Source organism: Chlamydotis macqueenii, chromosome 19, assembly GCF_036417535.1.
Source record: "Chlamydotis macqueenii isolate bChlMac1 chromosome 19, bChlMac1.mat, whole genome shotgun sequence".
In the NCBI taxonomy this organism is placed as follows: Eukaryota; Metazoa; Chordata; class Aves; order Otidiformes; family Otididae; genus Chlamydotis; species Chlamydotis macqueenii.
The window spans coordinates 9,648,468-9,675,044 of record NC_141574.1 but is presented as its reverse complement, the minus strand read 5'-3'; the positions used below and the strand labels follow the sequence as shown (position 1 = coordinate 9,675,044).

Genomic DNA, 26,577 nt, shown 5'->3' with positions numbered 1-26,577 from the left:
TCCTGCCGAAGAGCCTCCATCCCCTTTGTGTCTCTGCAGACGCAGGGGAACCGAGGACAAGGTGAAGAACAAGAAGTTGTGGTGAGCTGATCAGGACTTGCTCCTTTGTATCACGTGTGCACAAAATAAATTTAAAACACTATGTTCTCATTGCCTCCTTTTGCGTTTCTTACCACTTCTCTGTAACTTCTACTTTTGGAGTTTTACTTGCCCTTGATTTGCATTCACCTGCGTTTTCCCATACGTGGCGAGGAGGAGGAGGAGGAGATTTTCCCACCCTCTCCCAGTGGCAGAGAAACTGGAGCTGGGAGTTGCAGGAAGCCAGAAAACCCAGTGAGCAGCACCTCCAAGGACGGTCTGAATTTTTTGTGACGTGCTTAAAGTAAAGTAGAAACCTCTTGGCCGTTTTGGTGCATTAATAAAGGAAAATGGGAGAATATTGCAGAAAGGACAGAAACGTATGCGAAATGCTATTTTTGAGTATTTGAGAAAACACATGATGTATCTTATGATGATTAACTTCTTGGGTTCCAGCAGTAATCGAGGTTGTTGCTAAACAGTTGGTACCAAAAATAGATGCTGCTGGGTCCAGTCTACCTGAAGTTATTGATTGGGAAGTTTTTCAAGAGCTGAGTAAGATGGTGCCTCTGCCATTAGTGTTGATTTCCAGTAAGTCTCAACATACCTGATGGGCATCAGGAGCTTGGGAGGTAGCACAGCGTCGATTTTTTAAAGAAAGAGAGAGGGAATGAGCTGGGTAATTATTGACTGATTAACCCAACCTTGCTTCTGGGCGAAATAATGGAGTATTTGAAGTAGAAATCAATCTAAAGAATTAAAGGAGGGTAAGACAATAATGCGGTTCAGTGTTGTAAAAATAGATCTGAGCAGCTTTACTTGGTACCTCTGCCCGCTGAGTGCCCACGGGAGGGCTGGGCTGGCTTTGTTCCCCATGAGCCCTGGCACTGCTGGCACACGGCACCCCGCGCCCATCCTGGTGCTCTCCGGGATTCATGTGCAGCCTCCAACGGAATGGGAGCGAAGAGACAGGTGCGGCACAGCTCATGATGTTGTCCAGTGCCATGCTGGAGCTGATGGGGGGCAGATTGAGAGGCTCGGAGGAGACCCACGAGGAGGATGGGGTGCTGGGCAGAAAAGAGGGGTAGGCCATGGAGGGGGAAGGGGCGGTTTGCTTTTCAGCCAGCTGATTGCTCCCGGAGAGGTGGGCACCCTGAAACCTTACCAGGGCTGGAGACTCTGACAAATGGGCCCATTTGCAGCTGATGGGAGCAGCTGTCCAAAGCCGTTCATTCACGTAAATTTTGGTGTCTTAATTGGGTGTCCCTCAGAGGTGACTCTGTCATGGGCCAGGATGAGCCTCGGGGCCACTGGCTGCGGTCACCTGCCCTTGCCCACCAGTGCCCACCAGATCGGTCCTGTGCAAAGCTGCTGTGCTTCCAGGGGCTGTTTGCCCTCTTTGAGCTGCATTCTAGCAGGACCTCATCGCTGTGCAAGCAGAACTGCGCTCTTCAGCTTGCATTGTAACTCAGAGTATGTAATTATTGCTGAAAAATTAATTAAAAGATCTCAACTCTCCCTGCTTTGAGCTATCGACACTTGCTGTTTCCTGTCAGCTCAGCGACCTCCTGCTTTCCGAACAGCGGTGGACCTGTACGCCAGCGTACCGGGAGGGGACGTGCCAGGCTGGGGATGCCGGAGGCAAGCTGCAGGTCCCACTGAGTTTGCTGCTGAATACAAACTATTCCTTCCATGGCTGTGATGTCAGGTGGCTCCGGGAGTCCGTCCTGCCTGCAGTGGGCTCAAGGAGCTGCTGCAGATCTTGGGAGCCATGTTGTTGCATGAGTCAGATTTGAGCTCACATGAATATCCAGGCAGGGTTATGGCATTTACATGGCTCCCCTTCATCCCTAGCTCCATCACCATCTGCAAACTGCTGTTTTAGTGTGAGTAATTGGAAAAAAAAAAGAAATCCCAATCCTTTCTCTGAAAAAAGAGAAACTGAAGCTGTGCTGCACTGTCTCTGTCTCCTCCACCTTTTGCACCACTTCATCACCAAACCAAAATGCTTTCCTATGAACAGACTTGGATCTCAACATTTGTGTTGCTGGATTATAAGCAACTGACAAGTGTGGCTGCAGGAGAAGCAGTTGAAGCATAGCATGGCTCTCCCTTGATCCTGACATTTGCCTCCCAGGGTGGTTTTCCGGCTCCGAGGCCATCCCAGAGCAGCAGGAGTAGTCAGAGGAGGGTGGTTGCAGGATGAGAAGACCGTAGGAGATAGGGAGCTCAGCTGTTGGCCAGCTCAGCGACAGGCTGTGAAAGGGCTTTGCTTGCTGGGATCTCGGGTGTGAGACTGCCCGTGGCCACTCTGTTGTTGCAAGCCCAGTTATTGGTGGAAAACTCCCAGTGTCGGACTCCACACTTCCTGGGCTCAGCACCTTTGCCTGGCTGGACCAGCAGCGTGCGAGGAGCACGCTGGGTTTCCAGGATTTGTGAAATAGGATCCATCACTGCTAACGTAACAGGATATTTTATAAGCGCAGTCCCACTCATGTTACCAATAACCAACTTTTAGTTAAAAATATGTACTAGAAATGTCAGTTAAACATGTCACCTGCTTCCTTTTTTAGTGACTTAAAGAGTGAAAAGCTACAGTTTTAATCTGTTGCAGATCACCCTCAAACACAACTAGATGGTGTAGACGCGGCGTTTTGGGGAGCACCTTTAGTCCCAGAGGATCCGCAAGACCTTTTCAGACCCTTCTGTGCATTGTCTCTGTTCTGCTGCTGTGTAAAAGCCTTCTGACATTTTACGCTGACCTTGAACCCCATCAGCATCTCTCCTTACTGCATCTCAAGCAGGATTTGTCCCTCCTGGCATGCTGGAAGTTAAAAATCCTGGGGCTGCTGGGCCCCTCATGATGGTAGCGGATATCTCCCGTGCCCTCACTCCTGGCAAAGGCAGATGGACAGCATTGCTGTGTCCTATTTCTGCAACTCAGCAGGCAGCTGGAGCTCCTTGTGTTGCTGCTGTGTGGAAGGGACAATCCCGGCTCTGCTTGGGGACGGTGGTCGCGCAGCGCTCTGCTGCCCACCCCTCCGTGTGCTCCCCCGTTCTGTTACACACACTGCAGTTGGTTATATTGGTCAGAGCTGAAAAAACTCCAGAAAATTAGGAAGGGGTTGGGTCAGCATCTTGCAAACAGAGCATCTATTTTTTTAAATTCTTATTTTACTTAGCTTGAATAAATAAGTTGCAGTGTCAGACTCTGAGCTCCGTTTCCAAGAAGGAACATCAGCCTTTGGGAACTGAAGGACTGCATGGAGGTCATTGATATCTTGAATCTCTTCTGGCAACTGGGACTTCAGTTGGAAAGTCCTGCTCCACAGGGTGCTCTCCATCCACCCACCCATCCATCCATCCATTCCTCCCAGTTTGTGCAGGTCCTGGGGGTTGCCCTGACCCCTGTGCAGGACCTTGCACTTGGCCTGGTTGAACTTCACAAGGTTCACATGGACCCACTCCTCCAGCCTGTCCAGGTCCCTCTGGATGCCGCCCCTTCCCTCCAGCGTGTCGACCGCACCGCTCAGCTTGCTGTCATCCACGAACTTACTGAGAGTGCACTCGATCCCACTCTCTGTGTTGTTGATGAAGATATGAAATAGTGTTGGTCTCAGTACAGACCCTTGAGGGACACCACTTGTTACTGGTTTCCACTTAGACATTGAGCCATTGTCTGCAACGGTTTGGACGTGCCCATCCAGCCAATTCCTTATCCACCTATAGTCCGTCCATCAAATCTGTATCTCTCCAAATAAGAGGCAAGAAAGTTGTTTGGGACTGTATGAAAGGCCTTGCAGAAGTCCAGGTAGATGACATCTGTGCTCTTCCCTTGTCCACTGATGCAGTCACTCCATCACAGGAGACCAGCAGCTTAGTCAGGTGCAGTTTGCCCTTGGTGAAGCCATGTTGGCTGTCTCTCGTCACCTTCCTGTCATCCGCATGTTTCAGCATGTCTTGTGGGAGGATCTGCTCCGTGATCTTACTGGGCATGGAGGTGAGGCTGACTGGTCAGTAGTTCCCAGCCTGGGGCTGGAACAGCCTTTCTAGGATCTCCTCCCTGGTGGTTTTTAAAACAGGTTTAATTTTTATTACTTCAAGGCCATGAAACACTATGGAAAATGTTTCAACCGCCTCCGTAGATCCCTAGGAAGGATTCCTTACGGCTTGCTCCCAGAGACCAGGTGGCTCATGGGGCTGCCATGTCTGTGTCCCTCTTTGCATTCGCCTTTAAAGGTATTTACCTTACACTGGGTAAAAGTTGGTGCCGGGATAAGATGCCCCTGCTCCTTGCAGGGGGTTTGGACTAGGTGACCTTTAAAGGTCCCTTCCAACTCAAACCATTCCATGATGAACAGGCACATCAATGGTAACCTGCAAGAAACAGAAGAAAAGTTTTAATGCTAGAAAGGTTTGGTTTTTTTTTTTACATTTCCTTGGAGCAACTGTGGTCAGGATCTTTAATTTTTTTTATTAAAAGAGGTAATTCTTTGCCAAAAAAATCTTTCTTCCCAGCTTTGTCAGGTAACTCAGTTATGAATTAGTTTGAGATTGTACTTTTCTTGGTTATGTTGCTTGGTTGTTGTCAGTAAAGAATTGCAGGTCGCAACAAGGTAAAGGTTTATTAATCCGAACAGTAAAGGAGTGAGGAAGCTGTGGCAGCTGAGATCCGTGTCGTCTGTGTGAGGTGGCCGTCATGGTTGCTGCTCAGGCATGCTGCGGTGGGTGGGTGTCAGTCGCCTGCCGTTCACTGTGAAGGGTGAAGGTCTGCTGCCACTGCCACCCTCCCGCTCGCTGCTGGGCGCTTCGGAGGCTTTCCCTGCTTTACTGGCCATGGTGAATGTCCGTGCTGAGCGCTGGGCTGCAGGCCAGAGTAACACTGCCCCGAGGAGCATTGTACATGGCAGCTCTGGGTGCCAGTTCCTTGTGATGTTTGTCCCCTTCCCTATTGCGTGGGGGATGCTTCCAAGAATTTGGAGAGCTGTGGGAAAGGGGAGCACAAGGGAATAGTTTTTCCCTCTTTCCCAAGCAGCTGAGGCTGTGCTGGAGCTGAGTGGTGTTACCAGCCTGGGCTGGGCGTTTATCCTCTGCCAGGCTGGTGCCCCACTGGCTGAATGAGCACTGCTCCCACATCTGCCTGCACCCCCCCTGCATCCCCCCTCAATCCCCCTGCACCCCCCTGCACCTCTGCCTGCACCCACGTACACCCCCGCCTGCACCCCTACCTGCATTCCTGCCTGTACCCCACTGCACCTTGGCCTGTACCCCCATTGCACCCCTGCACCCCTTGCCTGCCCTGTGCTGCCTGGGGTCCCCTCCGGGCCACTCACAGTGGGCCCCATGGCGCCTCAGGGATGTAAGTCTCGACCCTAGACCAAAGCCTCCTCTCCCCTCCCAGCAGACACTGGGGACACGGCTCCACGGTGCTGGTGGCCATGGGGACATCCCTGCTCCCTGGCTGTGCTCTGTGCCAACAGGAGCGGAGCAGATGTCCTGGGACTGGCTGTGGGATGTGGAGAGGCTGGCTTGTCCTCTTCAACATTGCGTCTTGTCCTTTAGCGCTGCTCTGCTCGCTGGGGTGACTCCGGCCGTAGCAGGGGTCATGTTGTGGTACTTCAGCTTCCAGTTGCTGAATGTTACTTGCCGTGAACGGTTAAATGAGTGAGTCACTTAAACAGGAGCCATGGATGTGAAGATAATTGTCTGTGCCTGCCTGTGCCTGCCTGTCCCTGCCAGGTCGCCAAGTAATCCTCACACGTCTTGTGACTCAAAGCCAGCCAGGCTTTCTCCCTGCTGCTCAATTGGAAATATTTTGATGGGAGGCAGTCTAGCTCCCATCCCCTGTCCCTGCCACCCATCTGCGTGGTCCTGTCCCCTCACTGAGCAGCCAGCACGAGGGGATGCTCACCCTGCTCACCACTTGCCCTGCACGTCCCTACTCATAGTATCACTGCAGCATATGCCTCAGCCCGACCTGACAAGGTAAGAGAAAATACATGGCAGTGAGTTACGTAAAATTATTTCATAGGATCCAAGGTGGATATGGGTGGGAAGGGACCTTGGCAGTCCCATGTCCCGTACGCTCCAGCAGGTCCGTTAGATCAGATTGTGCAGGCTTTCACCCAGCTGCATGCTGAATATCCTTCAGCACGGACATCCTACAGCCTCTCTGGGTCCAGTGTTTCACCGCCTTCATGATGACTATTTTTTTTCCCTAGTACCTTGTTTGAATTTTGCTTGTCCCAGCTTGGTCCATCACTGCTCATCCTGTCCCTGTGCAGCTCCAAGCCTCAGCGAGGCAGTCCCCTTCTCCAGGGACCAGCAGAAAGCCTGGCTCCAGCTCCTCTCTGCCTTCCTGCTGGGTAGTCAGACGCAGCAGCAGGAATCCCCTTTGCTTCCCCCTTCCCAGGTGAACAAACCCAGCTCTCGGCCTGTCCTGACCTTCGTGGCAGCCTCTTGTCCCTCAGCACTCCTGGGTCTTTGTCTGCTCCCCTGTCAGCTGCCCCCAGCCTCTCCGGTACAGGGAGTCACACAGCCCAGGCTGGTTCATTTCTTATTAAACACAAGTTCTTTCAAGAATGGGGAAAAAAATTTAGTTGCTTAAATGAGAGCTCAAACTGAAGATATCCTCTTCCTTTCCCTGCATTAGTGCTTTGCTCTAGCAAATACATGAATGTACCACTTCTGCCGGTGAGGCTGCTGTGTTGGCTTTCTCGGAAATACCTGGAGCCAGGGGTGAAGGTATTCGCAGATGTGTTCATTTTCTTCTTTTCCCAATAGGACTGAAGCTCTTAGCTCTGAGTCAGAAATGTGTACAGCTGTCAATATGATGTGACCTTCCCCCAGCACATTCCCATCATCATGATTTTCTAATTATGCCTGTGGCTGCCAGCTGGGAGCATACAGCATCAGTGCTACCACAGCCGTTGAAATGACTCAGTTAATGTGCCTAGAGTCTATTAAACAAAGTTTTATTTAATTAAGTAAGTCTTGATCTCATGAAAGTCAAGAGGGAGTGTTAGAGTGGCAGCATTTCTGCGAAATCATATTTGAATGGCAGGTGGTTTGTACTTTCTTTAGTATCTGGATCTTGAGAAGTTGTGGCCTGCTGCTCTCACTGCTGAGATCTGGGGTTGGCCGGTCCCATGGTCAGGGCACGGTTACGTCCCTGCCAAGGGAGCCAGGCTGCCACGAGCCCATGGGTGAGCACAGGCATTTCCTACCACCCGGCCTGTATTGCAGCTGTGCAGGCACGGTTGGGTACGTGTGAGCTGGGCACAGGTGCTGTGCCCCGCCCCCCCCCCAACCCTGCTGCTGTACTCGGGAGGGGGTCCGGCAGATTCTGAAGCACAGGGTGGCAAGGGGCACACTTGCTCATCTCAACTCCTTCAAGGACACTCTGGTTTCTGAGAGAAGAACCAAGCTGAGATCACAGAATTGTAGAGTGGTTTGGGTGGGAAGGGACCTTCAAAGCCCACCCAGCCCAACCCCTCTGCAAGGAGCAGGGACATCTCCAACCAGATCAGGTTGCTCACAGCCCCATCCAACCTGGCCTGGAACGTTTCCAGGGATGGGGCATCCACCACCTCTCTGGGCAACCTGGGCCACTGCCTCACCCGTGCTCCATGCATCTAAAATGTCTTTATTTAGGCTCTGCTTGTATTTTGTCCTCCAGAGCTTGAGGAGAGCTGGTGCCATCAGCTGCTGCGGGCTGGGGAAGAGCCCAAAGCGCTGCTCAGTGCGCGAGGGCTCTGCTGTCCTGGCTGAGCAGGGTGCCATGGCCAGGGTGCTGTGGGGCTGGGGCGAGATGGTGCATGTGCGCGGGCCTGTGAGGGTTTCGCACTGCTCCGTCCTCCCTGGGAGGTAACAACTCCTTTTGGGCGAGATGTCGGGATTTCCAGAGTGTGAGACAGGTCCAAGAGGTAAAATCATTATGAACAGTGTTTTGAGAGAGAGTGGGAGGAGGTGAGGGAGACGTGCAAGTGTCATAGCATCACAGAGTGGTTTGGCTTGGAAGGGACCTGGACCCAGTCCAACCCCGCTGGCCTGGGCAGGGACATCTCCCACCAGATCAGGTTGCGCAGAGCCCTGTCCAACCTGGCCTGGAATGTTTCCAGGGATGAGGCATCCACCACCTCTCTGGGCAACCTGGGCCAGTGCCTCACCACCTCAGTGTAAAACATTTCTTCCCGGTGTCCAACCTGACCCCAGCCTCGTTCAGTTTAAAGCCGTTGTCTTGTGGTGAGGACCCCAGAGCTGGAGGCAGAGCTCCAGGGGGGTCTGAGGAGAGCGGAGCAGAGGGGGAGCATCCCCTCCGTCGACCTGCTGGCCACGCTGCTGGTGATGCAGCCCAGGAGACGCTTGGCTTTCTGGGCTGCAAGTGCACATTGCCGGCTGATGTCCCATCTGTCACCCACCACTGTCCCCCAGTCCTTCTCTGCGGGCCTGCTAATGAGCTTTGCTCTGATCTGGCTTTGCCGAGCACGGCTTGTGGTTTGGAGATGCTATTGCAATGCAGAGAAAAGTCCTATGAGACACAAGTGCCTGGAGATGGTGTAATGGTTGTGCTGTCAGTGGTGGTGAGCTCAGAGCTGATTCCTGGTGTTTGCGCCTGGGAGCGAGGGCAGAGTCCTGTGCTGGATGCCATCGGTCAGGCAGGGCTCTGAACTTCCCCAGCTGATTTTACTTCTCTCAAATGTGGCACGTGCTGTAGTTACCCCCTCTCTCTAGTCGAGACATTAGTTCTGGCAGCCTGGAAGTCTCTTGTAAAAGCTCTCACAGCCTTGGTGAGGTGGCCCTGGGGAGATGCTGCAACTCGCCGACCAGCTCCGGGCTCAGCAGGGCTCTTCTCCGGGTGGGAGCTGCACAGAGGTCACACAGGCGCACGTGGGATGCCGTGGGGACAGGGAGGAAGGGACTTGCTTGTGCTTGTTTTTATTTGCAACTCCTCTGCCCCTGCCCGTTGAAATATGAGATTTGTTTTACACCCTTTCGTCACTGCTGGGCTGCTCAGAGTCAGACCTGCGACCTGGGCTGGGGGCTGGGGGAGGTTTCTGGTCGCTTCAGTCCCCAAAGCAGCAAATTCAGGCTGGGGAGTGAAGACACACACACCGGCTGTTAGTCAGGGATGTGAGTGGAAGACATGACCTTTCGTAACACCCTGCGGAGGGCTGGCGGCCGTGGCAGGGCCCTGGGGAGATCACCCCTTGGCGAGCAGAAGGGTCCAGCAGTGGTTTTCTCTCCACTACAGGAACCAGCACTGTGGGTTGTGTATCCCTTCCCTTCTGCGTTCTGAGGAGCGCTGGGTATGGGGCAGGTTAGGGCTGTGTGGGCAGAATGGCTCCCTGCTTCCCTGGCCGGCAGCAGCGTTACTTCCATGCTCAGGACTGTGAGGAGGGTCCAACGGGATGCGTAGGGTGGAAGTGCTCCCAGTCTGGAGGTGGGAGTGCTTGCAGCTCTGGTCTCCACATGCCATGGGGCCGAGCAGCAGATTTCAGTGGTGTCTCCAATACATCCATGTTTGCTCTTGTTTTTCCTCAGAAACAAAGGAGGAGCTGGAAGAGCTGATGTCTGACATAAAGAAGACAGCAAACAAAGTGCGCTCCAAGCTAAAGAGTGAGTAGTTGCCTGCGGTGCTACCACAGGGCTCTGCCTGCTGTACTCCTGCCCTGCAGCCCCCATGCCACGGCTCCCATCTTGGACTGGGGACGCAGCAGTGCCTGCTGCCCTGGGTCCTGCGCCGTGCTCCCACTGCTCAGCACTTCCCATTCGTCCCCCGTGACCAGAAATACCGTGGGGCCCTGGCCGTCATGTCAGGCCTGTGCCGGCAGCCAGTTTTGGGGTGGTTTGCTCTAGATAGGAAGGGACAGGTTACAGACACACAGCCCGGCCCCATCTCTGCGTCCTCTGGCAGCCTGAGCTGGCACTGGGAGGGGTCGCAGTGCTTTGGGAAGGGACAGCCAGAAGTGGCATCTGCCATTGCTTTGCAGATATCACCAGGGATCAGTGTTGTCTTCCCTGCCCCTAGCATTCTTTAGCTGCTTTTGTTTGCCTTTTGTGCGTTTGCCCCCTTGTGCCACGTTCACAGGATGGGCGTGAGGGAACGGGGCCCTGAGCACTGGGTGAGCTGTGAGCAAGTCCCCTTCTGCCAGCACTGGAGGGTGTTGGGCTCTCCCAGTGACCCTTGGCTCTGAGCGAACCTGTGATATGGCCAAAGGTGGGTTGCCATGGTTGAGTGGTGGAAGAGATGCTGCTGTGGGACTTGCAGGCCTCTAAGAAGAGCTGGCTCTTCCCTGATGAGCCAGGTTGGCACAGGCAGCCCAGGCAGGTGCAGTACGGAGGGGTCCCATCCAGAGAGCCATCATCACTCTTTCCCGTGTGGCTCTGGCCGGGCCAAGTGGAGCTTGCTGTCTCTCCGGCGGTGTGCTGGCATGGGGCGTGCTGCCCTGGAGCTTGTGCTTCTCGCTGCCCCCATCCTGCTCCTGCCAGGTTGGTCTTGCTTTTCCATCCTCAGTGCAGGCTGCATTGCTGGTGGCTCTGCCCGAGGCAGCAGTGCCTCCTGCCCATCCCAGCTGTGCTAAAGTGTAGGCAGGATGGGCAGGAGACACCACTGCCCCCAGACATGGGCTCTGTGTGGCAGGTGGTGGGGAAGAAAGAGGCCATTGGGCTCAGGGAAGGTTATTCTGTCTCATCAGCATGCTCCATTTTCTTGGCGTGCCTCTGCTTTGGGCAGTGCGGGGACGGAGCACGACCAGCGTGATCGTTAGTTTCCACCATTGGAAGAGTCAATCAATCTCTGGCAAGTGAGGAGTGAGAACAATGCGACTGTTAGCCCATCGATGGCCGGGATTGTGCTGGAACACTTGTACAAGCCCGAAAACCCAAGATTGGACTCCAGGGGATTCGGGGGGTCAGTGAGGACGGCAGCATCTTGAGGCAGGAGACAGGTCGCCCCAACATGGCTCAGGTTTGCCTGCAGTGGTCTTGGACATCAGCGTGGGATTTGGTTGAGACTGCAGGAGACCTGGCCGTGTCTGAAGGGTGGGAAAGGAGCTGGTGCTTCCCCCGTGGCAGCATCGTTCTCCTTAATCCCAGGGTTTCGTGGGAGCCCCACAGTCGTGGAAGACTTGGATACGGCCGGAGCCATTGGTTAGTTTTGTCACCACTGGCGTGGCTTTGTCCCATGTGTGTGCCAGAAGGTGACTCGTACCTCTCTTGTCCCCTTGCTGCCCTTTATCCTCCTGAGACATGATCTCACCTAGTCCCAGGAAGGAGAGCTAGGGGCCAGCTTACCCATTCTGTAGACAAGGGGATCCCTTCCCATGGACCAGAGCTCCCCCAGCCGTACTGGGATCGCTGGCGTCCAGGTGGGGACAGGGTTTAGCCTGTGCAAAACAAAAGTCCTTTTCCATAGGTGTTCTCTTCTGTGATTTTTAAGGGGCTTTGAGAACCTGAAGGATTGCAGGACAGGCTCTGATTCCTGTTTCCGTCTTCCAGAAAAGACTCATTGATATCTTGTTTACCTGGAACAACAGATGATTAGTCCTTGCGCTATGTCCCAAATCTCCTCGTGGCCAGCGTGATCAATGAAAGAAAACAGTCAGGACTGATCAAAAACACCATCTGCTGGCAATGAATTGACTTCTTTAGGACAGACATTGCTCATGCAGTGGCTAATTCTAATTGCTGGCTTCTTGGGAAAATGTGATTTTATTAATTATCATAAATGAACAATGTTTGCCAATACTCTTCCTTGGGAACAGGGAACGGTTTATGACAAGTGTGGAGGAAGAGCAATTGCTGATGAAATATGTTGGGCAAGCAGCCGCCAGTGCACTTGCAGGCGGGGTTTGCACAGAAGTGCCGTGGCCGTCTGGCTACGTGGGATGGGACCTTTCGGATAAGCTCTAGATACAGATGTTTGTTCCGAGAGAGAATAGGGAGGAGTGCAGAATTTGTGCCGATGTTCTCCAGCGCTTCCCTGGCGCATGCTGTGCTGTTGGACATCCTCTGCCAGCACCACGACAGGTTCCCCGGGCCCACAGCCTACATGACAGTGCTGCTGCTCTCTGCAGGGTGGTACGGTGGGGCCAGCCATGCTCACCAGCACCCAGCAGAAACGTGGATGCCCACCATGGCAGTGGTGTCTGTCCTGCTGCACTGGGTGGTGATGGGGAGCCACTGGGCAGCTCCAGGGAGTGGGGAGCCCCTGCCCCACTCTCAGCTCATGGGACCTGCTCCAGCAGGGAAGGTGCTGGGGAGAGCTGGGCTCAGAGAGCTGTGGGACATCTGCATTGGGAATAGGGTCTTCAGCCAAACTTAGGGGATGCCATCAGCTCCCACCTGGTGGTCTACACGGAGACATGTATCTCTGCACACTGGGCCAGCCTGCTGATGGGAGCTTTCTTCCAGGCTTTTTAAGTTCCTGAATTTAAGTTTTTGGAATCAGCATGCCCTGAGGGGCAGATTTCCACTGCCTCGCTCTGTGCCAGACCTCCTGTCCTGCAACCCCGTGCCCTCTCCCTGCCCAGACCACGGTGGATGCTGAGGAGGGCAGCGCTCCTCCCTGCTGTAATTTGTGATCTTTGGGCAAGTGGGGAATTCATCTCACTGGGCTGCACTAGGGAGCATGATGAAAAGGATGAACCCCTGCTTTGATGCAGAGGGCTGTTCAGCAAGACACAGCGCGCTCTTGCCAGCCTGGTGGGCCCTCCCCGTGCAAGGCCGGGCAGCTGGCTGACCTACTATTTTTAGGGTCCCTGGAAAAGTCTTGAGCTTTGGTATTTTGCAGAGACATTTTAGCTCTGGGTTTCCTCTTCCTGCCTAGCAGGAGAAGAACAGCACTCCGTTTTGTCTGAATGCTGGAAAGTGTGGAGATCGGACCCGAGCATTAGATCAATTTTATATTGAAATCCTCACTTACCAGCCCGGGTGATGCCCTCGACAGCACCGAGTCTCGGCTGGTGGCCAGGTGCTGAGTGCTTTGCAGTAATGAAATGTGGATTTGCTGCCAGTGCAGGCTAAATCACAGACTACAGTCAGGAGCTGGGGACTGCTCAGCACCAGATGCTCCTCAATTCGCAGGCTTCGGTCTTTTACAATCCCTTTGCCAAACAATCCCTTTTCCTTCTCTAAACAGCATGAAATAATCTGTGTCCTTCTACCCCAACCAGGTATTGAGCAGAGTATTGAACAAGAGGAGGGACTGAACAGGTCATCTGCTGACCTGCGGATAAGGAAAACTCAGGTGAGTCTCTGCCCTGTGGCACCGGGATGGAGAGGACAGGGAGAGGCTGGACACGGCTGAGGGATCCCGGGAGGTGATGGGAGAGGAGGGCTGTGCTTTGCTTTAGAGCAGTTCCGGTGTGCAGATACTGGGCAAAGAAAGGCAGCACATTCAGCAAAAAAGCCAGCCTGGACGACCCGTGACCTGAGTCCGTGCAGAGGGAGCCGTGGAGGGGAGGGCAGCGTGCACTGGCATTGTCCTTGTGTGCAATTCTGGGCGTCTGCGTGGATGAACGGGCAGGTGGGTTTCTGCACATCCATGTTAAGCGTCTCACTAAAGGTGATTTTGACTGGGGCAAAAATACCCTCTGAAGTGCCAGCTTTGCAGGGAGAACACCTGAAGTCTTTGTGTGTTTCTGCAGTGTCTGGAAGGATGCTTGAGCAGCTCGTAAATGAGAGCAAGGCTTACTGATGCAGCTGGGTAACTCACCTAAAATTTCACTTAATCTAAGAAGACGGGTGGTCTTTCAGAGAGCACTGTGCAGGCCTGCAGCCTGCAGGAAATGTTCTTCCCTGTTGGGGCTGTGGTTGCCCCTCCACCGGGCATCGGTGTGGCTTGGGAAGTTCAGGAAATGTTAGTCTTTGGAGGGCTGACACAGCTCTTCCTCTTGTTCCCATGAAACCACCAATAACTAGCACCTTCTTTTGGTGGGCTTCTTAGCAGGGTTATCCAGGGGTAGAGGAAGAGATGGAGTGCACTTCCCTCTCTGCCGCCTGTGGTCCCAAGGCTGCACTATGCTCAGCTGTGAAGAGAAGTCATGCTGCTCATGCTTCTGTCTGCAGCCAAGGTGGGGTGGAGCGTGTTGGCTTTACAAGAGAAGGGGGTTGAGGGGCATGGGGCTTGTCTGTGGGTCCAACAGCACACACTAGAAACTGGGAGTCACCAACCCTGCTTTGAGCCAGAGGCTGGGCTGCGTGACCTCCTGAAGAAACTTTGGCCAGAATTATCCTACAATTCTGAGTAACTCCCCTCCCACTTCCCCAAAGTTAAGAAATATACCTTAGAAATATTTGATGAAAGAAGTGTTGGGGTGTCTTGTAGAGAGGCTTTTCCTTCTCAGGAGCAGCTGACTGCAGTGAGAAGGTCTGATTGCTGCAGATGTCCCTGCTGGGCACTGCTCCGGTCCTGGCCTGAGGCAGCCAGAAAGCAAGAACAGGTCACAAACATCTCTATGATGTCCATGATGGGTGCTTCCGACTTTGAGAACACCAGCAGAGAGCACAGTCAGTGGGGTCATGGCAGGGCCAACGACTGGCAGAAAGTGCCAAAAGAAAATTTTCTTGGGGAAGCAGAAGGCAGGCATGACCTGGGAAGGCAGTGCAAAGCACTGAGGGAGTGCTGAGGGAAAGGACGTTGAAGGGGAGCTGTGGACAGGGGAGATGACGGAGCTTCATACACCCCCTCATGTATGCCTGCAGAATCTTCACAGGTCTCAGGTTGACTCAGAAGCATTTGACCACTGATGGCCTGAAGTCTCATAAGACAAGGTTACCCATGGTCTCCAGCTGCTTTTGAAACCAGGGCTCGAATTCCTAAAGAATGTGTACTTTATGAAAGTAGGACATGCTTTTATGGATTTTCTTAAGTCAGAGCTATGCAGTTGTCTTGAACATCCCAGGACTGCAGAAGATGTCGGGATGGAGACAGGAGAGACCACCTTGAGGGCATGCCTGTTCGGTCCAGGGCGCCCGCAGGATGGCTGCATGGTTGGTGCAGGGCTATGAGCCTGTCACAGGCGTCTCGTCACCGCAGCTTCCTAAAAACAGCCTTCTCTGGGCTGAAGCTTTGTCTTCTGCACCGCCGTGCAGGGTCATTGTGTAGTTTTTATGGCGGGTTGGCCCTTTGGCGAGATCCAGTCATTGCTCCAGTGGTGAAATCTGCCGCTACATCGCTGCAGGGCGAGCTCCAGCGCCTTGTCTGCACTGGTCAAACTTAATGTGGATGAAAAAAAAGTGGATGAAAACAAGGTGTCTGGGAGCAGAGAAGTAAGGTCTTGTTCTACAGCAAAGGTTGTGTTTTAGCAAACCATTAAACTGCTAAAGGCAAGGGGAGATGCCAGCCTCGCTCTTCAGCACCCAGGAGTGGGGATCCAGGCACGGATCTGCTGCTCTCGCAGCGAGTTTGTGCACAAATGGAGCTCAGTTAAAGATCCTGCTGAGCAATCACTGTAAGCACTCTGCAGTGAAGTCAGAGGAGTTTTGGGGTTTATAGTTTATCTCCTTTTCATCCTGGGAAGCCACTCGCATAGTCTGCTCTCCCGTGCTGTGGTTGGTGCCAAATCAATACAGTGGTGACGTTAACTGATTGTCTCTGCAGAGGCAGCTCCCAGTTCAGAGCCCAGCGTCCTCCCGGCCCGGCACAAGCAAGAGAAAGGCCCGAGGGGTGTCTCTAGAGCAAGCAGGAAGGAGAATTGCTGGGGCATAGCAAAGCCGTAGTGAGGGATGGTGCAAGAGCACGCAGTGAAGCAGGACAGCAGCACATCCCACTGCACGCCAGCTCTCCCGTCCCTCCCCGGAGGGATCTGGGCACGGGCAGAGTCGGGGGCAGTCAGCAGATCTCTTCATAGAAAAAAACCCTCTGCCTCTACCGCTCTGGAGATGCCGCTGTATGCTGCCAGTGCTGTGAAACCCCCGCCAGGCTTTCGGCTGGGCTCTGCTCTGCGCTGTGCCCTGGCCCAGCTGTTCGCCATCGCGAAGGCCGGTGGCGGGTGGCAGTGGCAGGGAGGCGGCGAGCAGGGAGGTGGCAGTTGAAGGTGGCTGTCCCTGGTGTCGGCTGTGGTGTGCCTGTGTTTCCCAGGCAAAGGCGTTATTTCTGCAGTGTCTGAGGAAACTAGAGCTGGCCACAAATTGGTGCTGTGTAGGCCAGGGCTGTGAATTTGATCGGGGTTTAGATTTGCTCTGTGTTGAAGCTGTGTGGTTCGGACATTGTCCTGGCACATGGGAGAGCAGGGTTCAGGGCTCTACTCCACCATGGAGTCATGGAATGGTTTGGGTTGGAAGGGTCTGTTGAAGGCCACCCAGCCCAACCCCCCTGCAAGAAGCAGGGACATCTCCAACCAGATCAGGTTGCTCAGAGCCCCGTCCAACCTGGCCTGGAATGTTTCCAGAGATGGGGCATCCACCGCCTCTCTGGGCAACCTGGGCCAGTGCCTCACCCCCCTCAGCGGAAAACATTTCTTGCCTGTGTCCAACCTGACCACACCCTCATTCAGTTTAAAACCACTGCCCCTTGTCCTGTCACTGCAGGCCCTGCTCAAAAGTCCCTCTCCATCTTTCTTATCAGCTGCCCTTATATGTTGAACAGCTGCAGTAAGGTCTCCCTGGAGCCTTCTCTTCTCCAGGCTGAACAACCCCAACTCTCTCAGCTACAGACCACTCAAGGAAGTGGGAGATTTTCTTGTAATTTAGACATTTCTTAGCATTTCTCTAGGTTCTGCAGGTAATGGGGGGACAGGAGCTCCTCCGAGCTGCAGCTGGGAGCCCTCTCACTGGGAGGCTGAGCTGAGCAACGTAGCACAGTGCTCCACTCAGGGGCTTTGGCTTCTGACCTGGGTGGTGTCTGACTCGGGGCTCCTGCAGCTGTTCATCTTCCCACGGATGCTGATCCCGTGCCTCAGCCCTGCGCCCAGCGGCGTGCGTGCCCAGCGTTCACGGTCGCGTGTGCAGGGTGGGAGGTGAGCTGGGCACAGAGCGGTGTTGTCCCAGGGTTACCTCGCCGGCTTTGCTTGTCACCGCGCACTGTGGGTGAGAGGAGCTGACAGCTCTGGCAGGGCTGGCAGGCAGCGCTGCCGGGCTGTGTGTGCCTGACGGCTGAGCTGCACCGATGTGACTGTTGTAGCTGTGACACAGGGAACAGTGTGGGATGAGCTTGCGTTAAGGCATTTTTCTGGCTGGAACATGCCATTAGTGTGAAGAAGTCTCTGTCTCTTGCTTGTGTTGGTTTTGCCCTGGTACCCAGTGTGCTTCTGGTGTGATTTTGAATTTTTGTTGCCATGGGACAGATCCACACTGTGCTGCAATGGAGCTGTTGCAGCTGGCCTTGGCTGTGTTTGTAGCACAGGCGTCTCCCTTGGACTCCTGGCCACCCAGCTTGAAATCTGACATCCAGGTTTGTTCCTTGTCCTGGCATCAGAGCACACTGGTGAGAAGGGAGCTCAGGAGATCCCAGCCCGCGCCACAGAGCCGTGCCAGCCACATCGGGTTGCTTATGGCCTTGTCCAGTTGCATACTCAGCATCTAGAAGGACGGAGATGCCATGGGCATCTGGGCCCCAGTCCAGTGTTTGAGCACCCATATGATGATTTTTTTCCGCCTTTATATTTAACTGGAATTCCCTGTGTGCCAGCTTGGTCCGTAGTCTCTTGTTCCGCCACTGTGCGCCTCCAAGAAGAGTCTGGCTTCAACTGCTGTCCATTCGCCCACTGGGTTGTTGTAGGCAGTAATAAGATTCCCTTGAGCTTTGTCACCTTCAGCCAGCCAAACCCTGCTCCTCTCAGCCTGTCCTCATTTGTCATGTGCTCCAGCCCATGCCACTTTGGTGGCCTCAACTGGCTCCACTCCCATGTGATGTGTATTGGGGAGCTCCAAGCAGAACGCAGCACTTCAGTTGTGGTCTTACAAGTGCTAGGTGGAAGTGAACAACTCCTGTCCTCGCCTCACTGGCTGTCCCCCTGCTTGCCCAGTTTTACCTTCACTGCTGCTCCCCGGCAGCCTGATGTCCATGAGGACTTCAGGAGCTCTAAGTGCTTTCTGCCTGGCTGGTCCCCAGCCCGTCCTGTGACGTGCATCCTGACCCCATAGCAGGGTGCTGCATTTGCCTTTTGAGCTTCATGGTGTTCCTCTCAGCCCCTTTCTCCAGACTGTTGAGGTCCCTCAGAATAGCAGCCCTGTTTTCCATCACTCTCCCCAGTTTCGTGTCTTCTGTAAACCTGCTGAAAGGGCGCTCCACTCCGCCATCCCAGGTTACTGGTGGAGATGTTTAATGGTCTGTTTTCAGACCCAGCATTGCTCACGGAGGGGTTACCATTAGGAACTGGCCACTGGTTGGACTTTACATCACTGATCACAACCTGGCGTGCCAGAATTTCCAACCTTATCCAACCTGTGTCCTATCAAAATGGCTATAAGGATGCTTCGGGAGTCTGTGTCTAAGGCCTTAAACTCAGGGTGTTCACTATTCCCTGCTCTCCTCTCATCAGAGAAGGCCATCAGGGTGCCACAGTGTGATTTGCCACTGGTAAATCCCAGCTGGCTGTTTCCAATTACCTTCTTATCCTCTTGGGAGGATTTACTCAGTGACCTTCCCAGTCACTGCAGGGAGGCTGAGGGGTTCCCCAGATACTCCTCCCAGAAGATGTGTGGCATTCGCCTTTTTATTCCAGTCCTCTGGGACCACCCATGGTCCCTGCCATCTTTGGCCCTTTGTGGTGACTTCAGCCAGCTCCACCAGCATGCTCAGATCCTTCCCGCCTGGTCCTGTGGGCCTGTGTATTTCTAGTTGACTTAAGCACACCCAAAGTCCATGTCCCTCTCTATGGGTGATGTTTTGTGCCACTGGCCTGCTCAGAGGGCAGCGGGAGGCCAAGGACAGACCTTACCAGAACAAAAGAAGAAAAGGAAACCTTAGCCTTTCCATCTCCGTGGTCACTAGGGCTCCTGCCCTGTTGAGCAGTGGGACCACCGCTTCCTCCGCCTTCCTTGGGCTCTTTTGTTCTTAGGGCAGCGCATCCCAGTGCCCCGCACACTCCTCACTCCACTCCAGTCGAGCTCTGGCTCTCCCAGCTGCTCCCTGGGTGCTCAGGCAATGCGTCTGTGTGCCCCTAGAACCCATCCCTGCTCCCACTACGCTTCCTACATCTGTGTGGGGTTTGGGATGAGTTGGACTGAAGAGCTGATTTAGACATGACTGGTACTTGAAGCGTGGTCCTTGTGTGAGTATTTCTGCAGCAAGGGTTTTACTGGTTTGTATGGACTTTGCTGTGAGCAAACCACTGAGTCGAAGGAGGAATGAGGAGCTGATCCCGCCCCCCTCCTCGTTAACATGCTCTAAATTAGAAGTAACTGAGCGTTAAGATTATGGACTTTTATTCTGGCTTTGCGGTTGTCATCTCCAGCCAGAAGAGCCTCATCAGACCTGGAGCTTTCATAGGAATGGCTTTGTCTTACCCTGGGCCAACTGGCTGGGCTGTCTTGGAGCCAGCAAGGCAGAGAGGCTCGTGTGAGTGTGTTGCCCAGCACATTGGGCAGCGCTGGTGCTTCGGCCGCAGTGCTGGGACAGCCGACGGTGCCGGCCCCGTCTGCGGGAGTACGGGTCTGTCCCTCAGCAGCTGTCCCAAACCTGTCCCAGGGGCAGCCGGGCTCCTGGGCTGCTTCTGCACTGGGGAAAAGTTGTTTTCATCCACTAAATCTGTGACACTAAACCCACTCGGTTGGTCCCCATTTCAGAGCAGCAGTTTGAGTAAAGGACCCTGCCTTGGTCAGCTCACCAGCAGCAGAAAGAGATAGGGGCTTTGGGGTCTCAGCTCCCAAGGGTATCCCCAGCCCAGAGACATCACCAGTGCTGCAGGTTCCTCGACCTCTCCACAGTATTTTCTGTTTCTCTAAGTGTCAGAATTTGAGTTCATAACAGAGCAGAAGCTGCTAGTTACGTTCTTCCAAGTGGAAGAACTTTGGTCCTTGTTACTCAGAATTGCTTTTGCTCTTCTTGCTTTTGGGCTTGGTTTATCTAGGCGGTGCGGTGGACTCGCTTGGACTGGGTCAAATGCTGAAACAAACCCAGCCGGTGGGAAATCAAGAGTGGGATCTCAGTTCCCGCTGTAACCCCGATGGTCTCCGGAGCACTGCCATCCCCCTGGCTCCCCCACAGGGCGAGCACTTCAGAAATGTCTTTCTCTTTATTAAAAGCATTGGAGGCCAAGCTCCCAGGTTTCGGAGTGTGTTTTGCGGGGTACCCAGAGCTGTTTGAGCAATTTGGAAAGCCTGCTCGGTGGTTTAGCAAATTGGGCTGCTCTCCCCACATTTGGGGTTGAAGAGTTGCTGGCCCGGAGTGAAGCAACCCCATTTCCTAACTTTAGTTAATATTTTCTATTTAATGAGTTTCTTTCAAATGCAAGGCACACTTTGATAAGCTTTTTATTTACTCTGAGTATTCAGGTAGTTTTATTTAATGACTGAAAGCCATTTTAAAGGCTTTTCCCAGCCCATTTTGCATGAAATTCCATGTTCCTTGAAAAATCAAATGCATTTTGTAGACACGTGGGATGCCTGTGGGAAGGTAAAATAACAATCTGATAAAATAAACACTAAGTCAAATAACTTCTTAAGTACAAGAGGTCTGGTGTGGTGTTCTGATAGCAGAAAGGGCTGTCATTTAACACCTGGGCTATATTTGGCTGCAGATGAACATATGTTGGTACTTTTCAGCTGAATGAGAATGAGCTGGATTTTAGGAACACCGTTTTGGAAAGGCAGAGGAAGAGTCTCTCGGACGGCACATCACGCCTTTGCCGGATTTCAAGCCATGATGCTGAGGAGCTATTTTGACCTTGCTTTGGGCAGGGTGCCTCTCGAGCAGAGAGCTGAAGCTGCCTGGAGGCTTTTGCATGAGGTTTGCCAGCAGAGGAGGAATAATATGAGCTGAGTCTGAGGCTCTGCCATAAATACCGAGCTGCTGCTTGCTTAGAATAGCTGCAAAGCAAACACGAGGAAATCTTCAATCAAGGAAATCTTGCCCCATCCCTGGAAACATTCCAGGCCAGGTTGGACGGGGCTGTGAGCAACCTGATCTGGTTGGAGATGTCCCTGCTCCTTGCAGGGCGGTTGGACTGGGTGGGCTTTGAAGGTCCCTTCCCACCCAAACCATTCTGTGATTCTGTGATTCAAGATGTCTCCAGTACCATCTCCTGGAGGTAGGGGGTGCGTTGGCTGGGGCTGCTCCGGGCGTACCAACACCCAGCAGGAGCACTGGCGAGCACCAGGCCTGCCTGACCCCCCAGAGATGCTGCCTTGCACCATTTCCCCGCTGTGTAGAGGCTTTGGGAGCAGCTCCGGCTCAGCAGGGCTGGGTGCAGCCCCTTGGTTCAGCTCTCACCGAGCTGTAACTCTCAGGGTGAGCTCAGGCTGTGCTGCTGGCCCTGAAAGTTGCCAGGGGAACGCTCATCAGGAGTTTCTTCATCGTGTCAGTCTCTCCGTATCTTTTTTCTGAGTATCCTCTTTTCCTATCCCTTTTCTGTTGCCTCCTCTCCTTTCACCTTACACCGTTTCTCTGTATCTCCTGTTGCTCCCCGCTCCCTGGGATGAGCAGTCCATGGAGTGAGGTTGGGTGGCACAACCTTCTCCCTCTGACAGGAGGACGGTCAGCTGGTCTCGCCTTGCAGGTGCCTGTTGCATGTGAGGGGGATGCTGCGTGCACAGGACGGGATGTGGCCCATCAGCCATGTGTTGTTGCTTCTGCTGTGTGGTTGGAGAAGCACACGAGTGTTTCTGGCTTGACACAGTATCGGATTTGACTTCGCTTGAGACTCGTGCACCAGATTTGCCTTCTCTGCAAAGAAAAGTTTTCAGCCCTGCAGAGAAGGACTGGGGGATACTGGTGGGTGACAGATGGGCCGTCAGCTGGCAATGTGCACCGGCAGCCCAGCAGCGTGGCCAGCGGGTTGACGGAGGGGATGCTCCCCCTTTGCTCCGCTCTTCTCAGACCCCCCTTGGAGCCCATTTCCAGCGACCATTGCATGTTTTAGGGTGACAGAGCTTCACTCCCACCAAGGGCAACCTGCGACACCCCCTTGCCAGCTTGGCTCAGCAGAGGGACCAGGAGCACACCATGGGGAACAGCCGCTGCCAACAGTCGTGGTGGGTGAGGGGCTCGGAGTGGTGCGAGGGCAGCCGGCACTGGCCCCCTGTGGTGAGTGCAGGCAAGTCCCACGTCCCGCTGCTGGTAGTTCTTCACGTTGTGCAAGTGTCATAAGTCAGAGTGAAGCTCCCAGCTGCAGGGTGGGCTTCTCTGTGCCGTTGTAAACAGCACAACCGCTCCCAAGAACAAGCCGAGGGAGATGCATCCCTTTTTTAATGGTAAACAAAACTACCTCCAGACAAAGCCTTCCACAGCCCCAAAGAGCAGTTCAAAGGCTTTTATGTTCTGGCAGCCTGATCTGGTGGGAGATGTCCCTGCCCACCGTGGAGGCAGGGATTGGACTGGATGATCTTTGAAGGTTCCTTCCAACCCCAACCATTCTGTGAGTCCTTGATCCTATGAAACTCAATTTCTGGCATACTGGGGAAAGGGCTTGTTCAAGAGATACAAGCATTCGGATGGAGGATACACATGATGCTCTGTCCCCACCTTCCTGGAACATCTTCTGGGCTGTTTGCTGCGCTCAGCCTGACACCTCGGTCGGCGAGTCGGGCCCCACGTGGGGGTGAGCTTTCCCCTCAGGGGTAGCAGCCAGCACTGCTGGGAGGGTCGGTGTGTTCAGCCAGACCCTGGTCAGGTGTAACTCCAAGATTTTCTGGCGTGTTTCCTGGAGAATGGAAAATCTCACGAGGCTTCTCTGTGTGTGGGGGCTGACAGCTCCACCACACCATCCGCCCCAGGCTGGCAGCTCGGTTTGGGGCAGGCGATCACTTCCTGTGTCCCCATGGGGCTGGTGCTCGGGGGAGCCCTCCAGTGTGGGGAGGAAAAGTGGGACTGTACATCCAGAGTGGGGACAATTACCCTGGACGTCCCCTGGCCCAGTCTGCATGCCCCAGTCCCCAGGCTCCCCCCATCAGCCGTGCCCCAGCCAGGTGGGAGGTTCGATGGTTTGGGAACAGGGTCCTCCCGGGGCCTCCTTGCCCAGCTCCAGCACCGCAGAGTGCCTGCTGCAGGTCCATCCTGCGGCCTCGCCAGGTCCGGCACATCCTGACAGCGTAGCAGAGGCAGGCAGGGCTCGACGCAGGGCATCATTGTGGCCTTGGCTCTGGGATGCTTGGGCACAAGCTATGGTGTGGTGTGACCCATGGGTCTGCCACCACCCTGGAGTGTGCTCTCGGGGCTGAAGACTATGCTTGGGTTGGGCTTGGGTCAGGGGTACATCTTGTCCGCCCTCCCCCTGGGGCCATGGTCACCTGCTGCCACCTGCCCCGCTTGCACTTTGTCACGCTCCTCGGAGCAGCTTTTGGGCTAGAAATGCTTTTTGGGTGCAGGCAGTGCTCAGGGCTGAGCCTTCTCCCAGCGGGGGGGGGGGGGCACATCTCTCCCTCCCATGGGATCCTCACCCCCGCTCTCTCTTCCTTTCCCCTCTGCAGCACTCAACGCTGTCGCGCAAGTTCGTGGAGGTGATGTCCGAGTACAACGCCACACAGACGGACTACCGGGAACGCTGCAAGGGCAGGATTCAGAGGCAGCTGGAGATCAGTGAGTAAACCCAGGGGAGGGGGGAACGCGAGTGGGCTGTGTGCGCTGGGGGGGGCCGCATCCTGCACCAGCTCTCACAGTCTCAGAGCTGCTCCTGCAGCTGTGCAGAGCTCCTCCCTGAGAACCTGTGGGTGCAGGGGGACTGTGCGTGCACCCATGGGAGCAACCAGGACACAGCTCCTGGGGGCATAGACAAGTGGGGGTACCTCGCGTTTCGGTGTCAAACCGCATCCAGCAAAGCACAGAAACTCCCCTCAGATATTCTGAAACGCTGTGTAGAGAGTGCAGAGAGCGCAGGGAGAGAAATTTGTTCCTTATTTGCAGTTAATTTTAAATTCAAAGAAGGTAGTGGAAATTCCTGACTCCCATGTGCTGCCTTGCCTTTCCTCTGGGTGCTTTTCATCGCATGTGAGCTGAACTAAATATAAAACCAGAGAAGTGAGCTCTTGAGCTGGGGGCACTTGCTGCTCCCTGCGGTTTCCCTTGCTGCAGGACGAGCACAAGCCTCTGTGCCTGCCACAGCCAGCTCCCCGGACCCAGGACCATGGTAGCAGCAGTAGTGGTGTCTTCTGGCCAAAGGTGGGCCCCCAGGTGCCACCTCTGAAGCTGTCATCGCTGTGGCACCAAGATCCCCCTGCGCTACTCAGAGCCCATCACTTAGGAGAAGCCTGGTCCTACCTGTCCACAAAACCTGCTTTCCTGCTGGTTCTCCTGGGCAATCAGTGATACCTGGTTAGTTTTAGAGAAACATGATTGTCTCCCAGCAGAGAAGAACCACACCACCACTGTAATTAGGGGATAAGCAAGCAAGGGAGAAGTCAGGGCAAGCAGAGATTAAAAGAGAGTTTTGCGAACAGTCTCACTTTCAGAGAGGCGTCATGGCTTTTTTGTGCTCAAAATGGAAGAGTCTGAAGCCTAGTCCAAGGGTTTGTTTTTTTTTTTTTTTTTCCTCACAAACAAATGGGTGTTTTTCTTCCCTTTCATAGTTCAGTATGAATAATAGGGTAGGAGATCTTTGAGTCAGAATGGTGCCCTTGAAGGTCACCAGTGGGAATGTCCTTCATGAGCTGCAGATGACTGGGAATCTGGGTGCTAGTGGGGTATGAAAGATTATGTGGAGGGCTAAAAGGCTAAAAGGGCTGTGCAAGCCTTTTCTCTCTTAATATTAGTCTTTATGATGTATAATAATAATAGAAATGTTTCACACTGGCCGTAAGGGAAAGGTTGACTGACAGGAGGCTCAGCAAGAGTTTGACGTTTAATGTAAAGCAGGATGGTGAGTGTGTCACTGCTCCAGCTGACTCATTCATCAGCTCACCTCATCCTGCAGGTGACACCTGGCCACAGGGATGGCTTGTAATGTGAACAGGAATGTAAGGTATCCCTCTGCCTCCCTTCTAAGGGAGGAGAAGATTTGAAAGGATTTAGCCAGGTCCTTAATTGTCTGCAGACCTGAAAGAAACCTTCCTCTTGTTTTTCTGCTCCCGGATTTTGTAGAGACTCTGCCACTCTACTTAAATTATGGAGATAAATTAAATTATACTTCTCTTTGCTCTGCCCATCCTGCCAGCTCGTCAGTGCTGACAGTGTTGATGGGGCACAAGAAAAGGCTGCTCAGGGCTCACCGTGGTGCAGGGGCTGGGAGCAGAGGAAGCATCCTCGTTAGAGATGGTGAGGGCCCTGCTTTCCCTTCGGGGTCGGGGTGCAGAGCAGATGCGGAGGCAGGATGGGGTCTGTGCTGGGAATCCTGCGCACACACCCAATCCTGTGCACAGCCCTCTGCAAAAGCTGGGTTCCTCTGTCAGGACAGTGGAAAACATCCGGCAAAAAGGCTTGCCAAAAGCAACAAGCTTATTGAGGTTTTTATCAGGAGTGCTTCCTGGGCAGAGGGCTCTACTCGGCCTGGGATGTCCCAGCCAGCATTGTCAGTCCCTGCTGCTCCGAGGGTTCTTTGGAACTGAGCTCAGCTGGGATGTGACGACTGCACAAAGCTCTATGAAAGCCTCAGCTCTCATTTTCAGCTGATGAATCCAAAGATAGAAAGTGCCGGGAGCTCTGACAGCGAAGCCAGTAAATCACTTGAGTTTTCAAAGTATGAGAGCAGGGACTTCTCAGCTGCGCTGGGGAAGCTCCCCACTGCCGGCAAGCTTCTCCATCTGCTTCTTGCTCTGGAAGTAGGACAGTTGCAGAAGAAATGGTGATGTAGAGTCACTGCCCTGGGCTGTAGCCGCCCTCTGGGGCTCCCCACAGCCCACTCAGGAGCTGCCCTTCTCCTCGTGTAGGCACCGCTGTGTCTGGGTGTGCTGGAGGTTGTGCCCCACTGACCCTCGCCATCACCCCTGCCTGCCCAGCACGTGCTGAGCGTGGGAGCCTCTCTGACCTGATGAAGTGGGTGTCCTCTCCTCTCCCACTGCTTCTGCCCCAGCCTTACTCGTTGCCCTCACCACCCTCCTTACTCGCTCACTGTGCTCCCACTGAAACTCCACACACTGAAACTGCAGACGCCATGGAGGGATCGCAGGATGTGCCATGTCCTGGGGTTGGTGACAGCGGGATGGATGCGTGGTGGCTGTCCTCTGGCTGGACCGTGCCTCTCCCCAGCACTGTTCCTGTGTCTGCTGGTAGGATCCGTGCTCCCCAGGCACAAGTCTGCAGTGGGAGGTGTCGCTCCTGTGGTGTTTTCCTCTCTGTTTTGTCCCTGTTTTGTCCATTATGAGAAATGACATCTTAAATCTAATTAGGTTTTTCTCACAGAGAAATTGGATTTGAGGTTTGGAGGAGCTTTCTGTGTTGGGTGTGCAGCTTTGAAGCCATGGAGG

The 26,577-nt window shown here is 54.0% G+C and overlaps 1 protein-coding gene across 3 annotated transcripts in view; it reads left to right on the top strand.

Annotated features, from left to right (window-relative positions):
• The window catches only part of STX1A (syntaxin 1A), a 91,970-nt gene that overhangs the window by 52,184 nt on the left and 13,209 nt on the right, over positions 1-26,577 (top strand). For all 3 annotated transcript variants that reach the window (XM_086763433.1, XM_086763434.1, XM_086763436.1), the window contains exons 4-6: positions 9,622-9,696; positions 13,254-13,327; positions 23,650-23,758. In XM_086763433.1, the coding sequence (XP_086619559.1) occupies positions 9,622-9,696; positions 13,254-13,327; positions 23,650-23,758 (258 nt within the window). The remainder of the gene's footprint in view (positions 1-9,621; positions 9,697-13,253; positions 13,328-23,649; positions 23,759-26,577) is intronic.